Genomic DNA, 16,115 nt, shown 5'->3' with positions numbered 1-16,115 from the left:
AGCTTCCCCAGAGCTAGGACTCTGTGAGGTAAGAGTTTGCACTGACATTCCCAGTGGCTCAATCTCTGCCACGGGAGCTGTTGGGGACGTTGAGCGACATCACTCGCTCATCATTCTTCCCACTAGATGCAGGAATGCTCCCCAGTGCATTCTAACAACCAGAACTAGAACTGCTCGGAACTAGAAGCTGCTCAGGGGCCGCTTCATAAGCAATTACTAGAAAGGGTTTCATCATACACACAAATGCTCCAAACTAGTGACTCTGGCTTCTTGTGCCACACACTGGGCTTGCAGGCAACCCTGGCCCAGAGGAGCAGGTGTTGCTCACAGTGCAGCTGGCATTTCTTCCACACAGGGTCCCACAGTCCTTAGGGAAGGCATTTCTCACATGCCTAACACTCATTCCTACTTAACCCACTTAAATATTTCTGCATGAATCGACATTCAGGCTTTTAAAATAGTTAAAAGCCTATCCTATCCTATCTTCCTATCCTGTCCTTTTCCCAATTTTGAGGCAGCATTTCATGTAGTGTAGCTATCCTCAAATGCACGAGGTAGCTGAAAATGAGTCTGATGATCTTCCTGTGTCTGAATCCTAAGTGCTAGCTAGGATTATAGGCACGTGTTACCATGCCCCAACAATTATTTTTTAAATGGTATTTTAAAAATTGAACCTTGACGGGGCTGGAATTATGTGCTCAGCAATTAAGAGCACTTGCTGTTCTTGCAAAAGATTCAAGTTTGGTTCCAGCCATTGACAAAGTGGCTCACAACCATCAGAAGAGGAGATCTAGCACACTCTTCAGTATTCTGTGAACACCGAACACACAAGCCCTGTACTTTTACACAGAAAAGGTGTGTACAGCCGGGCGTGGTGGTGCACGCCTTTAATCCCAGCACTCGGGAGGCAGAGGCAGGCAAGGATTTCTGAGTTCGAGGCCAGCCTGGTCTACAAAGTGAGTTCCAGGACAGCCAGGGCTGTACGGAGAAACCCTGTCTCGGAAAAAAAAAAAAAAAAGAAAAAGAAAAGGTGTGTACATATATAGCAGCAAAAAATCTTTAAAAAGGGGAGGAGGGATCTCTATAAGTTCAAGGCTTGCTTGGTCTAAACAGCCAATCCATCCCCCACCCCCACCCCCACCACAATAAACAGTAAACTGCCAGGGACAAAAGCTACACTGAGAGGTCAACCAGTATTTTCCTATCAAATCTCTGAAAGATGGATCATTTAGGGAGGTAGAAGCCAGGCAAAATAAATGGTAAATATGGGAGACTGAGGCAGGAGGATCACCACAAGTTCAAGCTGAGCTCTTCTGTGAGGTCTCACTGTAAAAGGTAAAAAGCAAACAACTTAACCCAAAGCCAGGAAAACAATCAAAACCCTTGTCAGGAGAATAAGGGTTTCAGACCAGTTCTGGAGGGGCAGTGAGAAGATGCCAGGGAGCTTACAGTCACCTCAGGCTCAACTGTAAAAAACAGGTCATTTAGAAAGTGACCAGAGGGGCTGGTGAGATGGCTCAGTGGGTAAGAGCACCCGACTGCTCTTCCGAAGGTCCAGAGTTCTAATCCCAGCAACCACATGGTGGCTCACAACCATCCGTAACGAGATCTGGCGCCCTCTTCTGGAGTGTCTGAAGACAGCTACAGTGTACTTACATGTAATAAGTAAATAAATCTTTAAAAAAAAAAAAAAAAAGAAAAAGAAAGTGACCAGAAACCAGACCTCAGTGAGGCTGCATCTCACACTGTGGAGGAGACAGAGGGACCCACACGGCCTCAGTCCTGGCCCATCTCCAGGTCTCACCTTGCAGCAGAAAGTAGTCGGGGGCAGTACGCTTCAGGGCAGCCTTGGCTTTCTCTCCACGCCAGTCCACTTCTAGCGCCTCTTTTACAGGGCAAAAAAGCACTTTCTGTGGGAAAAAGACAGTGTTTACAAATAAGCATGCTGGTTTGAATCAGAGCAGGACACTTTCCAGGTTGTACAAATTTAAACATTCAAAGTCTTATTCTACGAATCCAGTGCTCACTAAAACCTAAGAAACACTTCCTTCATACTTCCAACAGGGATGGACATGTGCTTCCTATGCAGGAAGATGACACAGCCAACCTCCTATGACCTGTTTCATTTTGGTCTCACTATTTAGACCAGGCTGACCTCAAACTCCCAGAGATCCTCCTGTTTCAGCCTCCAACTAGATGAGGTGGTATGCAGGCCTTTAATTCTGAGACCCAGGGGCTTGAGGCAGGAGGATGGACAGCCAGCTTGGGCTACTACACAGCAAGACTCAATTTTAAAAAACTACAGGGGCTGGTGAGATGGCTCAGTGGTTTAGAGCACCGACTGCTCTTCCGAAGGTCCTGAGTTCAAATCCCAGCAACCACATGGTGGCTCACAACCATCCGTAACGAGATCTGACTCCCTCTTCTGGAGTGCCTGAGGACAGCTACAGTGTATTTATATATAATAAATAAATAAGTAAATCTTAAAAAAAAAAAAAAAAGAAAAAGAAAAAAAAAAACAAAAAAAAAACTACAAAAGGGGGCTGGTGAGATGGCTCAGCGGGTAAGAGCACTGACTGCTCTTCTGAAGGTGCTGAGTTCAAATCCCAGTAACCACATGGTGGCTCACAACCACCCATAATGAGATCTGACACCCTCTTCTGGTGTGTTTGAAGACAGCTACAGTGTACTTATAAATTAAAAAAAAAAAAAAAAACTACAAAAACTACAAAAGGTACTAAAGAGAACATTCCTTAATTATGAAGAAAACCAAAATGTAAGTATTTCCCAGCACAATGGTTTGATATTGAAAGTATGCAAAAGTAAGGGATGGGACAAAAGGTCCAGACTACAGAAGTGGAAACAGCATTTGCCAAGCTCCTGTGGCAGGACTATGCTCTCATGAAACCACGCATCTTAAGCACATTCCTGCTGGCCTTGTGCTGGGTTGGTGGCCATGGCACTACAACTGCTGAGCAGATGCTCTACCACTCATGTAGCCTCAAATGAAATTATCTCAGAAAATGCAATGGGACGTACTGGATTTTTATATTGTAATTTATGTAGTGCAAAAGTATTACTGATCTCCTTCAAAAAAGTAGTAAACAAAAAGGACAAACAACAAAGGGCCAGAGAGACTGTTCAGCAGGTAAAGATAAGGGCCAAGGGCTGGAGAGATGGCTCAGTGGGTAAGAGCACCCGACTGCTCTTCCGAAGGTCCAGAGTTCTAATCCCAGCAACCACATGGTGGCTCACAACCATCCGTAACGAGATCTGGTGCCCTCTTCTGGAGTGTCTGAAGACAGCTACTGTGTACTTACATGTAATAAATAAATAAATCTTAAAAAAAAAAAAAGATAAGGGCCAAGCTTGACAACCCGAGGTCTACCCTCTGGAGCCCATATGACAGACAGATGAACACCAGAAGACAACCGATTCCAGATGAGTACACACACACACACTAAAACATTAAGATAAAAAGAGCATATGCGGCCTAGAAGAGATGGCGCAGCAGTTAAGAGCACATACTGTCCTCGCAGAGGACCTAAGTTCAGCTCTCAGCTTCCATGCCCAGTTCCTATGGTTTCCACTCCAAGAGATCTAAGCTTCTGGCCTGCACAGACACCTGAACATACCCATAATTAAAAATAAACATTAAAAGAGACCCAAACATCACTTACTTTTTCCTGAGCAATACAGTCCCATATTACCACACATAGACATTTTCTGGGGAGGGAATTTTCAAGAAAGCATGGGTGTTCTGGGTGAGAAGTCTAGCAAATAGAATAAGAACACTATCTCCACAGAAACAGTAACAGGACACTGGTTCCATCCAGTGGCTAACACAAGCAAATACTGCAATCCAGGCTTGCCTATCAGAAGAGAATTAATTAACACATGGAACAGTAAGAAACTAGAATGAGCACTGGGCTGAGAGGTACTGAGCTCACTGATAATATACGGAGAAATAAATTTAACTCATTATTGGTTAGGCTTGTTGTAGGCTTATAATCCCAGCACTTGAGAAGAAAGCTGCCTAGTTGGACTAGCTAAAAAGGTGAGCTCTGGGTTCAAAAAAGACACCTGACTTCATTATATACATTAAACATAGCAATCAAGGACAACAGAAAGCCTGATATTAACCGCAGACAGCCTCTATGTGCAAACATATATAACCCATAAGCATGAATGGCATAAATGTATAGCTTCACTAACTCATACACAGATGATTAGAAGCTGCTGAGAAATGAGTTTGTACCATTTTTTTTATTTTTTAAAAAAGTACCTCTCCACAAAACATTTATCACCACAGCAGAAAAAGCAACCTCTTAGAGGCTAAAGAGCTGGCTCAGTGGTAAACAGCCCTGGTTGCCCTTACATCAGACCTGGGTTTGATTCTCAGCAGCCACAGGGCAGCTCAGTACCATCTGTAACTTTAGTCCCAGGAATTTGACCCCTCTTCTGGCCTCCCATAAGAACTACATGCATGTGGTACACACACATTCACATTCATTCATGAAGGCAAAGCATCCATACATGTAAAATAAAGGGGAAATTTTTATCCATCCATCGACCTAATTTTTTTGAGACAGGGTTTCTCTGTGTAGCCATGGCTGGCCTGGAACTCACTCTGTAGACCAGGCTGGCCTCGAACTCAAGAGATTTGTCTTCTGCCTGCTGAGTGCTGGGAGTACAGGCATGTGCCACCAGCATCTGGTGGAAATGTTTTAATTAAAAAAAAAAAAAAAAAGGTGCCCTTCATGCCTGTGTATATTTACAATCCCAGAATGTGGGAGACAGAGGAGGAGAATGCCAACTTTATAGCCTAGGCTATGAAGCTACTTTCCCGGACCAGCCAGGCTACATATCGAGAACCTATCTGAAAAGAAAAAAAATGTATTCAACCAAATGACAACCGTAAGCCGAACAATTTTCACTTAACAGCACAGTTGAAACAAAGCCTGAGATAAGCAAGCGAGACTGTTACATGCTACTGGCCACGGAATGGATATTGGCAGAAATCCTTGGAGTAACAACAGAATCTGGGAAAGGTGAAGACGCCCTATTCTAATTTTACCCTGCAGAAAAGAACACAACTGCCCAAGTAGATTATACACAATCTCACCGCACAAGCAGAATGCTCAGCACAGTGCAGTCTCTAACAGGGAAGGAAGTTTACACACCTGAATGCCATCAACAGCAGATACATAAACAGTAACGTAGTCACACAAAAGAAGCACTGCAGTACTGTGCAAGAGGAAGGATTATGATGGTGTAGTCACATATACACGGTGTGCAACTCCCGGGCCAGCAGCTACAGGTGCTTACTGAACACTAGAGCTGTCATTTTATACTGTATTTAATATTAAATAGCCGCATGTGTCTAGTAACTACCACAGAGGACAGCAAAGCTCCACAAAGACCCACAGACAGATGGTCCCACCAACATAATGCTTCTCTTACAAAGCAGGTGGCAGCACACATGCAACAGGAAACCAGATCTGAAGTAGTGAAGAGACATGGGGAGCAAGTCTAGATAGTGCTTATGCACACAGACACGACAAGAAACACATGGAAACAAGAGCCAACTGCTGATAACCATTATTTACACTGACAAAGAGCGAGAGGCTCAGCCCCAGCACGGCAAACATGTTTGCCTCTTTAATTTGGTAGTATGTATGATGCTAGCGAAGAGTCTTAGTTTATGCTTAGTTTATGTTCCCCTGGAACTGGGGTCCTTTGCAAGAGCAACAAGTGCATTTAACCGCTGAGCCCTCTCTCTCCGTTCTTAAGTCTAAGAACCAGGTTAAATCAAAAGCAAGTATGTGCGAGTGGGGTCTGCCCTTTCAGCTGCCACATATCCCAGCAACCCTGGAGTCAACCTGTTTAGGAGTAAAATAAAGCAAGAATAAAGAAAAGTGTGGAGCCGGGCGTGGTGGCGCATGCCTTTAGTCCCAGCACTCGGGAGGCAGAGGCAGGCGGATTTCTGAGTTCGAGGCCAGCCTGGTCTACAAAGTGAGCTCCAGGACAGCCAGAGCTACACAGAGAAACCCTGTCTCGAAAAACCAAAAAAAAAAAAAAAAAAAAGAAAAGTGTGGCAGATTAGCACGCCGCACTGAGAACAAGAATGTGGCATATTTCTCTACACGAAATAAAGAATTACGTGCATACTTCCACGTGTGTCAGATACAGTGGTAAAGTATGCCGTGCACTCAGCATTCATTCTGAAGCAGGAAAGACTGAAAACACAGGGCCTCTTTGGGCTACAGACTGTGTCTAAGCTCAGCTGGGCTGCCTGTTTTCAGTCATGAAGAGAGGAAAGACGAGAAAGGAAGAGAAGGAAAGAATGGAGGGCTGGGGACAGACACACATAGGGTTCATTCTCTGTGCACATGTCATTGAAAGTGAAAAATTTCCCCGTAAGGCAAGACATCATTCTCCATCTCAGCACATCATCTTCCCTGGAAACCCTGACCCCAGGATCCGACCAAACACTGTTAAGTATTACAGGCAGTTAGTTCCGACCAGTGCATTTCATGTCTCTAAGCCAGTAGTCGGCAACCTTCCTAAGGCTGCAACCCTTCCTCAGACTGTGCTGACCGCCAGCGAGAAAAAATCTCTCTCTCTCTCCCTCCTCCCTCCCTCCCTCTCTCTCTCCCTCTCTTTCTCGTTTTCAAGACAGGGTTTCTCTGAGGAGCCTTGGCAGACCTGGATCTCAGCTCTGTGGACCAGGCTGTTGTTGAACTCAAGGGACCTGCCTGCCTCTGCTCCCCGTGCTGAGATTAAAGGTGTGCACATGACTGTCGGCCATATAACCACTACTTTGCTACTTCTGAACTATAATTTGGCTCCTGTTGCTAGTCATAATGTAAATATCTGCGTATTTCAACAGCCAGCCTGTCAAGTCATTCGACACCCGAAAAAGACAGCAGCTCTAAACCAAACAATCTTTTTTTTTTTTTGAGACAGGGTTTCTCTGTGTAGCCCTGGCTGGCCTCGAACTCAGAAATCCGCCTGCCTGTGCTTCCCAAGTGCTGGGATTAAAGGCATGCACCACCACTGCTCAGCTCTGAGAAAGTTTCTTATCTTTGGAATTCTGTTCTCTCAGATCAAGTAACTGATCTACGAAAACGAATGTACTGTAAAGCTAAGTCATTTAGTTCATGTCACAGTTAATTCCATGATCGAGGTTTAAACGACAAAGATTTCAGGGCGGTCATTTTCGGCCGCAGGAAATGCCGTTACACTGAGCCTTATCTCCTGACTATGACTGTGCTAAGCGCTGGCCTACGAATAAGGCAATAAACAAAACTTTCCTAATCTCAACGACTAAAACCTAGTATTTTAAAAGCACATTTATTTATTCATTTATTGTGTGTGTACACATACATACACAGAGGTCAGAGGCCAACTTGTAAGAGCTGATTCTCCCACCATGTGTGTCCTGAACTCAGATGATGTGGTTGGGTGACAAGTCCCTTTACCCATCTAACCAGCCCAGGAACTAAACTCTAAAGGGTACATGGAGTTGTAGCTCAGTGGTAAAAGAACTAACTGCCTATAATACTTAACAGGCCCCACAGACACACACAAAGTAAACACATGCAACTTAAAAACCAAAGTACCAAAAAGATGCTAACAAACCCAAGTGCCAGCTGCCTCCAGTTGGGCCTCTCCTACTGCCCTATTTATCACAAGCTTAGGTGTGTTAAAAAGACCCAACTTCCTAGATGTGTGAAAACCACAAGCTCTGTTTTTCCTCTTTGTTTTCTGATGTTTCTAATTTAGGAGCACACCATGTACCTTGAACCCAAAGTGGTTTTACAACAATTGATTGAACTTAGGACAAGTGGGAGGAGAGGGGGACTCTGACAGGCACCTTTCACAGGAAACAGGAAGTAGCTGCTTCCCTCGCCCCATCTTGCAATCTGAGTAGAACCCAACTACTTATTCTGTACAATTTAGGAAACCTTAAAATCTGGGTGAAGGAATTTAACCAGACAAAACTTCAAAATCCCAGGGCCACTTGGCCTGGTGTCAGGAAGATATTGGGTGAGCCTGGTCTTCATTCTGAGTTCCAGGTCAGCCAGGACTGACACACTCAAAAAATTCTAAATAAGTAAAATAAAATCCCAAGGCCCTCTCTCCCCAAATAGAGAAGTTGTTACTACCAGGTGGCAAAGCCACAGGCCAAACACTGCCACACCCTGTCCTTGCCCTGTGTTCTTGGTGAGACACAAAGCCAAGGTCTGGAATCCAGGGGCTTGTCAGAAGGAATGTGCTGCATGCTGTGCGCCCTCAAGAGCTCAGGGTTGGAATCCCAGCTCAATAGTCCCATTGTAACAGCTGACTAACAATGTCAGCTGGGGAATATTTTGATATCTTCAATTTCTGTCCTCTGTAAGGAAGACATTGCACAAAGGGCAAAGTGCCGGCAGAGTGCTCAGGAATGGCACACCAAGGCTGCCAAGTACTGGCCTGGGGTCCCCACATTCTCCTCATAGTGACAGAAAAGTAGCTCCCAAATGAAGCTTCCATATCCACCCTAGTGGGCATCATCAGAAGGGATTCCAGGGAAACTTCCAGCTGTGAATGGCTAACAAAGCAAGGGCTTTTTCCATCTGAATGCAAAATGTGGGCCTCAATCAGAGAAGGCCCTTAAGCCATAAAACCCTTCACACCAGGGCCAAGTGTCACACTTGTAAGAGGGTGTGATTTATAAACTGACAGAGCCGCCCACAAAGCTCCTTTTGTGCTCCTCCATTTGTTAACAATGCCTCTCCCCGCAAAGCTCAGGCAGCCCAGCAGAGAAGGCCTGACTGGGCCACAAAAAGAAAGGACTCCAGGTCTGTTCATTCCGGGTAACTACAGTCCTGTGAGAAGACACTAAAATCAGAGCTTAATAATTCCTTGGCATCAGGCTCCCAACACAAACACAAAAGTAAGGGACAGAAAATGCAGTTTTGTCTTGCTAGAAAACTTAGTCCCAGTGCTGTGGAACCTGCACAGAACCTCTAACCCTCAATGCAACTTTAAATGGATGTTCCAACCAGCTGCTTTCCTTAAATATGGGTTTGGTCCCATTATTTCTCAGTTTAATGAAGCCAATACCAGCCACTTCAAATTGCTTTCCCTAGTACAAGATTTTCTTGTCTAACACCGGCTAAAGAAACCATTGCCTTCTGTTTGCTTTCCTAACTGCTTTCTCTAAAATGAGATTAAACACTGCACTAGACCCAAACACATGTCTAAGTCCCCAGGTTCTACACCCAATGTTGGGGGGGGGGGGACCCACACAACACCAGCAATTACCATCCACATATTAAAGACCTTTCTGTTGGTTTGGAGACAAAGTCTCAGGTAGCCCAAGCTACCCTGGAACTGGAGCTCTGAACTTCTGATCCTCAATCTCCACTTCTTAAATGCTGGGATGATAAGGCATGAGTCACCATGCTGGGCTTACAGCCCAGCTCTTTACCTCTCTGAGACAGGACCTCTTACTGACCCTGGTGCTCACTACACGGACTGCTTGGCTCCCTCCCTCCCTCCCGGGAACTGTTACACTCAGGCATGAGCCAGCCGTCCTGGGTGACTCGCTCGCTCAGCATGCTTGTACAGGAAACACTTTATTATTGAGCATCTCAAGTCACACTGTGGCTCACAACTGTCTAACTCCACACTCAAGTCTCATAGGTCACTGTCACATGGCACATGTGACACTATAGGTCCAAACTGATGGCTTTTATGCCAAATCAGTTACACAAGCTTGTCATCTGGTCACCATGGTGCTGCAGCACAACAGTACTTGGATATGTGAAAGGCTGTCAGAACGGTGAAGGATCTGGAATATAAACCCATTTTCTCGGGAGGAGAGAGCTGCCTGGAATCAGCAGTAGCTATACCCTACTCAACGCTCGCTCACTCTCGAACTTCCTCTTCCAGGCTTCCCTCATTTGCAGTTATGAGGCCCCAGGGTTTCTGACCTCAGCTCTCTCACTTACCTTTTTGACCATGGTTGTCTCTGATGAATCAAGCTTTGCTCTCTTGGCTTCAGGTCCATCCTCCACTCCTTGGCTTACTTTGGCAACTTTGGTTTTCTCTCTAGAAAGAGACGATGGGAGGAAGCCAAGTTTGAAAGTCACATCACTGGAATGTAATGAGCAAAAGGCTGAGTTCAAGCACAGCCTTGTCTACAGAGTGAGTTCCAAGGCTACAGAGAAATCCTGCTTCGATAAACAAAACAAATATACAACCAAAATAGAGCAAAAAAGCTTTTGAATCAACGAGGCCTGAACTCAAATCTCATCACGGTCCCTGGAGAGATCTGATAAATCAGTTAACCATTTTTAAACTAGATGTCCCTGATGTGATAATGGGAAAAGATCGTAAGTAAACTGCCTAGCATAAGCAAGCTCCCATGAGCCAAAGAGACTGCTTTGCAAACATTCTTGAGGAGTCAGAAACTAAAGAGCCAAACCTAATTCCTCCTTGTGCTGCGGAAATCTCATGTTAAGAGTAGCCCAGCCTGCTCTTGTTTTAACTGTGCAATTCATTGCACTCCTAGAACCAGACCTTTCTAAAGCTGCTGGGTGGCTAGGGTAGGAGATGGCGGGAACACGTTTGCCCCTTTCAAAGGTTGTCGTCCCCCACTCCCACCTCCCCCACTGGTTTTCGAGACAAGGTTTCTCTGTGTAGCCCTGGCTGTCCTGGAACTCACTCTGTAGATCAGGCTGGCCTTGAACTCAGAGGTCTACCTGTCTCTGCTTCCCAGATGCTGGGATTAAGGTGTGCACCAGTCAATAAACTTGTGGGCCAGAGAAATACCAATGACTTGCTGGAGAGGCTGAACAGTAAGAGCACTGCTTAGCAGGAAGCTGTGCCCAACTGTATCGCTCAGTGGCAAGGTAGGATTCAGATGCTGTTTGAGAGGTTGAGATGAGAGAGCAAGCAAGAGAATAAAAATATAATGAATGGTGGCCATATATCCAGCTCATAGTCTTATAAATACCGTCTGCCATCTTTCTCTTGAAAGCTGTAACACTGCAGGTCTTGTCATGTGAGAATTAGGCTCTGCAGCTTCATGTTCCGTCTGCTCCACAGTAGGCTCTGAACCGTGGAGCTGTCCAAGGCAGGTTAAATGTGCCCAGAGGACTACCCATGGAACTAGCAGGCCCTCTCTCTCCATCTCTCAACACGCAAGTACAAGCTAAGGAGCAAGCATTTAAAACACAAGCACACTTTCGCTGGACAGCACGTGAGTTCCAGGCCTCAAGTTCGGGAGTTGGGATGCCCATGGGATGCACTCTGTCCACAGCATTGCATGCTTTGGGCTTCAGTTGACACCACTGCTTCCAAAGATGGGGTCTACATGTTTCCTAAAATTCTGAACCCACAAGCTGAGCAGGCATGGCACTCAGTAGGCAGAGGTAGGTAGATCTCTGAGTTGGAAGCTAGCCTGGTCTACAGAGTTACAGTATAGCCAAACAGAGAAACCATGCCTTGAAAAAAACAACAAAAGTGTGACTCCACAAAGCAACTCTGCTTCATAACTTGTTAACCCCTTGTCTGAGAATGCTCTGAAGTACTATAGTACAGTATGCTCTGTCATTGTTAACCCCTCGTCTGAGAATGCTCTGAAGTATTATAGTACAGTATGCTCTGTCATTGTTAACCCCTCGTCTGAGAATGCTCTGAAGTACTATAGTACAGTATGCTCTGTCATTGTTAACCCCTCGTCTGAGAATGCTCTGAAGTATTATAGTACAGTATGCTCTGTCATTGTTAACCCCTCGTCTGAGAATGCTCTGAAGTATTATAGTACAGTATGCTCTGTCATTGTTAACCCCTCGTCTGAGAATGCTCTGAAGTATTATAGTACAGTATGCTCTGTCATTGTTAACCCCTCGTCTGAGAATGCTCTGAAGTATTATAGTACAGTATGCTCTGTCATTGTTAACCCCTCGTCTGAGAATGCTCTGAAGTACTATAGTACAGTATGCTCTGTCATTGTTAACCCCTCGTCTGAGAATGCTCTGAAGTACTATAGTACAGTATGCTCTGTCATTGTTAACCCCTCGTCTGAGAATGCTCTGAAGTATTATAGTACAGTATCCTCTGTCATTGTTAACCCCTTGTCTGAGAATGCTCTGAAGTACTATAGTACAGTATCCTCTGTCATTGTTAACCCCTTGTCTGAGAATGCTCTGAAGTACTATAGTACAGTATGCTCTGTCATTGTTAACCCCTCGTCTGAGAATGCTCTGAAGTACTATAGTACAGTATGCTCTGTCATTGTTAACCCCTCGTCTGAGAATGCTCTGAAGTATTATAGTACAGTATCCTCTGTCATTGTTAACCCCTTGTCTGAGAATGCTCTGAAGTATTATAGTACAGTATCCTCTGTCATTGTTAACCCCTTGTCTGAGAATGCTCTGAAGTACTATAGTACAGTATGCTCTGTCATTGTTAACCCCTCGTCTGAGAATGCTCTGAAGTATTATAGTACAGTATGCTCTGTCATTGTTAACCCCTCGTCTGAGAATGCTCTGAAGTACTATAGTACAGTATGCTCTGTCATTGTTAACCCCTTGTCTGAGAATGCTCTGAAGTATTATAGTACAGTATGCTATGTCATTGAGACAGCTCATTTCCTACCACAAATACCACTCAACTGTGGAACGCGCCCTTCGGCCCTCTCCTCCCAGCACTTACTCTACAAATTCATGCTCTCCAAGATTTGCAAAGGTGTACCCATGGTACCCAAAGACATCTCCTGTGAAGAACTTAATGCTGTTTCTGTGACAGATCTGGTCGACTTTAATGATGACATCTCTGGAGCAGCAAGTCAGGCACACCTGAGAGGAGACAGGAAGTGACTGGTAAGAACTGCAAACTGTGAATCACTGCCCTGCTGTCTGCATAAGTCTTAAATTAACTGTCTCTCTGGCAGGCTTAAGACCAGTTTCAACAGGAATAACAGGTTCATGGGTGCTGTGAGTAAAAGACAGAAGAGAAGCTGCAGGTTTCGGGGTGTAGAAAATATACGTGATGTGACGACCACTTCTGACACCTAAGAGAAGGATTTAGCTGGACAGTAAAACCACTCAAGACAAACTGTTTCCTTAACCCAGGAGCACATAAACTACACCTCATAGTTCTCATGAAGACAGAGCTATCAAGGTAATCCAAACTACAAAGTCAAGCAAATTCTCGTGACAAGTAAAACCAGTTTTTTTTTTTTTTTTTTTTTTTGGCTTTTTCGAGACAGGGTTTCTCTGTGTAGCCTTGGCTGTCCTGGAACTCGCTCTGTAGACCAGGCTGGCCTCGAACTCAGAAATCCGCCTGCCTCTGCCTCCCGAGTGCTGGGATTAAAGGCGTGCGCCACCACGCCCGGCGTAAAACCAGTTTTTTAACTGACCAAAAGGTCATGTTTGAGTATCTACCCACACACACACTTTAAGATGTTTTTTTACTATTTGTCCAAGATCTCTTAAGCTTTCCCAGGGTACAGGGAACCCTGTCTTAAGAGGCTCTAGTCAGCCAGATGTGGCAGCACAAGCCTTTAAATCCCTGCACTGGAGAGGCAAGGAAAGGGAAAATAAAATCTCTGCCTGTCTCCCCAAAAGTTCCGAACCAGCCTGGCCTACAGGACTGCTGGGGACCTCTAGAGAGACCTTGCCTGAAAAGCAAACAAGAAAACCTCACAGACACTGATACAGAATTGAGAATAGATGATGTGAGTCCTATATGCAGCATTTGGTGTATCACTGCCAATCCCATGGCCAAAGTGATTGTGTTTAAAAAAAAAAAAAAAAAAAAAGGCACAGACACAGTGAGCGCAGATGTGTTAGTTGTCAGTTATCTGTCTTTTAAGACAAAGCAAGGAGGTGGAGGTGCATGCCTTTAAGTACAGCACCATGCAAATCTCCAAAGGTCAGTCTGGTCTATAGAGCAAATTCCAGGATGGCCAGAGCTACAGAGAAAATGTCTTCAAAAACAAAACAAAACAAAACCTTATGAAGCCCAGCCTGGCCTCAAACTCAGTCTTGTTCTCTTATTCCTTTCTAATTCCATTTGCCTAATGTCGGGATTATAGGCAAACGCTACCAAGCTTGGCTAGGGATGTTTGCTGCTTCCTTCCTGAACACAAAACATAAGCTGTAGCTTGATACTTCTATCAAATAAGTGCATCTGGCAACAAAATTAATCAGCAAGTTAAATTTCCAGAACACATGAGCAAAGATCCTGCTCTTGATCTTGGCCAAAAGACCGAGAAGCGATGATGAGCAAAGATTCTGAAGGAAGATAAACGCTAATGTTGAAACCTAGACTCAGATAACAGAAGCCCAGACACAGAAGACAGCAGGCACCTCACAGACAACCACAATAGGTCTAATAGACTGGACCCACTTAGAAACACATATACAATGTGTCAAGCCTAAAGAAGAGATCAGTTTATAGACACAGATGGGGTAAAAGTTCAGAGTGTGTGATTTGAAAGCCCTTATACACCTACAGTTAATCTCGTTACATAGTCCTGGCTGGCCTCCTTCCCACCTTGGCTCCCAAACACTAGGGTTAGAGGTTAGAGGCTAGAGGTATGACTCCATACTCAACTTCCACTACTACTTCAACTAGCTTGACTCTCCCAACAGGCTCAATACTAGGAAACTCACCGCATCAAACTTCGTGAAGAAGGACTCTGGCTTCTTCTCTACATCCTCAGTGTCCACCTTTACATCCACCATGGGATTGAGATTCTGGGCTCGTTCCAAAGAGGCCTCGGCCCTATTTCGGCCCACAGACCCAGTCTGAATCAAGAACTGAGCTCCAGGGTCTTCTGGAGATACCTAGGGAAAAAAAGTTCTCCTTAATTCTTGGGAGTTTTTCTGAAATGTAAATCCATTAATGTAAAGACATCTAGGCTATATAAGGATGCTAAAATGCCCACAACCAATTGTTATCATCCCTACAGAATTCGGCCTGGCTACACTTCAGTCGTGGCTAGTTTTTGTTAACTTTACACAATCCAGAATAATCTAGAAAAGAGGAAACCTCAGCTGAGAAACTGCTTCTATCAGACTGGCCCACGGACAGGTCTACAGTTTCTAGCATTTTCTTGATTAATGATTGATGTGGAAGCACATTTCCATGGCTTCTGCTTCAGTTCCTACCTTTGTTCCCCTCAATGGACTTGGGACATGTAAGCCAAACAATCCAACCCTTTCCTCACCAAATTGCTTTTTGTCAAGTGTTTTATCAAGGCAACAGAAACTCTCATCCAGGGCTGGAGAAATGGCTCAGAGGTTAAGAGCACTGACTGCTCTTCCAGAGGTCCTGAGTTCAATTCCCAGCAACCCACATGGTGGCTCACAACCATCTGCAATGGGATCCGAATCCCTCTTCTGGGAGCCTGAAGACAGTGATAGTGTACTCATAAATAAAATACATAACTTAAGAAAAAAGAAAACTCTCAGACAAAAACTGGTACAAACCTAATCACATTGTTCATGCTGTTTTGGGGGAGGATTGTGGAAGTATCTGGGACTTAAGGCCAGAAAAGCCAGAGGGCTCAGAACGTAATGGGCTGCTCTGTTGAGGTTTCCTGGTAAGAATGCTGAGAGCAGTGCAGACGATAAGAGGCCTGTCTTGTGAAGTTTCGAAAGGAAGCAAAGGCACTCTATCAGGGCCATGGACGTGATATTCTGAGTTAGAAATTCAGAGTTCTGGTAAGCTGGAGTTGAAGAGTTGGCTGTGATTACTAGGAGACTGGAACCAGTAAAATGAAACCTTTGCTCTGTTGAGACACTACTGATACTGTCAATGGGGCTAAAGAATCAGCTGTGATTAAGAAAGAAATAGGCGCCCGGCGGTGGTGGCGCACGCCTTTAATCCCAGCACTTGGGAGGCAGAGGCAGGCGGATTTCTGAGTTCGAGGCCAGCCTGGTCTACAAAGTGAGTTCCAGGACAGCCAGGGCTATACAGAGAAACCCTGTCTCGAAAAAAAACCAAAAAAAAAAAAAAAAAAGAAAGAAAGAAATAGGCAGCAGGGCATGGTGGCGCATGCCTTTAATCCCAGCACTCGGGAGGCAGAGGCAGGAGGATTTCTGAGTTCG

General features: G+C 44.9%; 1 protein-coding gene across 1 annotated transcript in view; it reads right to left on the bottom strand.

The window, feature by feature from the left end:
* Sae1 (SUMO1 activating enzyme subunit 1) overlaps nucleotides 1-16,115 on the bottom strand; it is a 61,000-nt gene that overhangs the window by 27,488 nt on the left and 17,397 nt on the right. Inside the window, exons 3-6 of the mRNA XM_085842129.1 lie at nucleotides 14,676-14,849; nucleotides 12,712-12,854; nucleotides 10,002-10,101; nucleotides 1,805-1,910 (exon numbers count right to left, since the gene is read on the bottom strand). Coding sequence (XP_085698255.1) covers nucleotides 1,805-1,910; nucleotides 10,002-10,101; nucleotides 12,712-12,854; nucleotides 14,676-14,849 — 523 coding nt within the window. The remainder of the gene's footprint in view (nucleotides 1-1,804; nucleotides 1,911-10,001; nucleotides 10,102-12,711; nucleotides 12,855-14,675; nucleotides 14,850-16,115) is intronic.

Source organism: Mus caroli, unplaced genomic scaffold (genome assembly GCF_978045245.1).
Source record: "Mus caroli unplaced genomic scaffold, Mus_caroli_1 scaffold_8, whole genome shotgun sequence".
Lineage (NCBI taxonomy): Eukaryota > Metazoa > Chordata > Mammalia > Rodentia > Muridae > Mus > Mus caroli.
The sequence above is the reverse complement of the archived record's forward strand: the minus strand, read 5'-3'. Positions and strand labels throughout refer to the sequence as shown.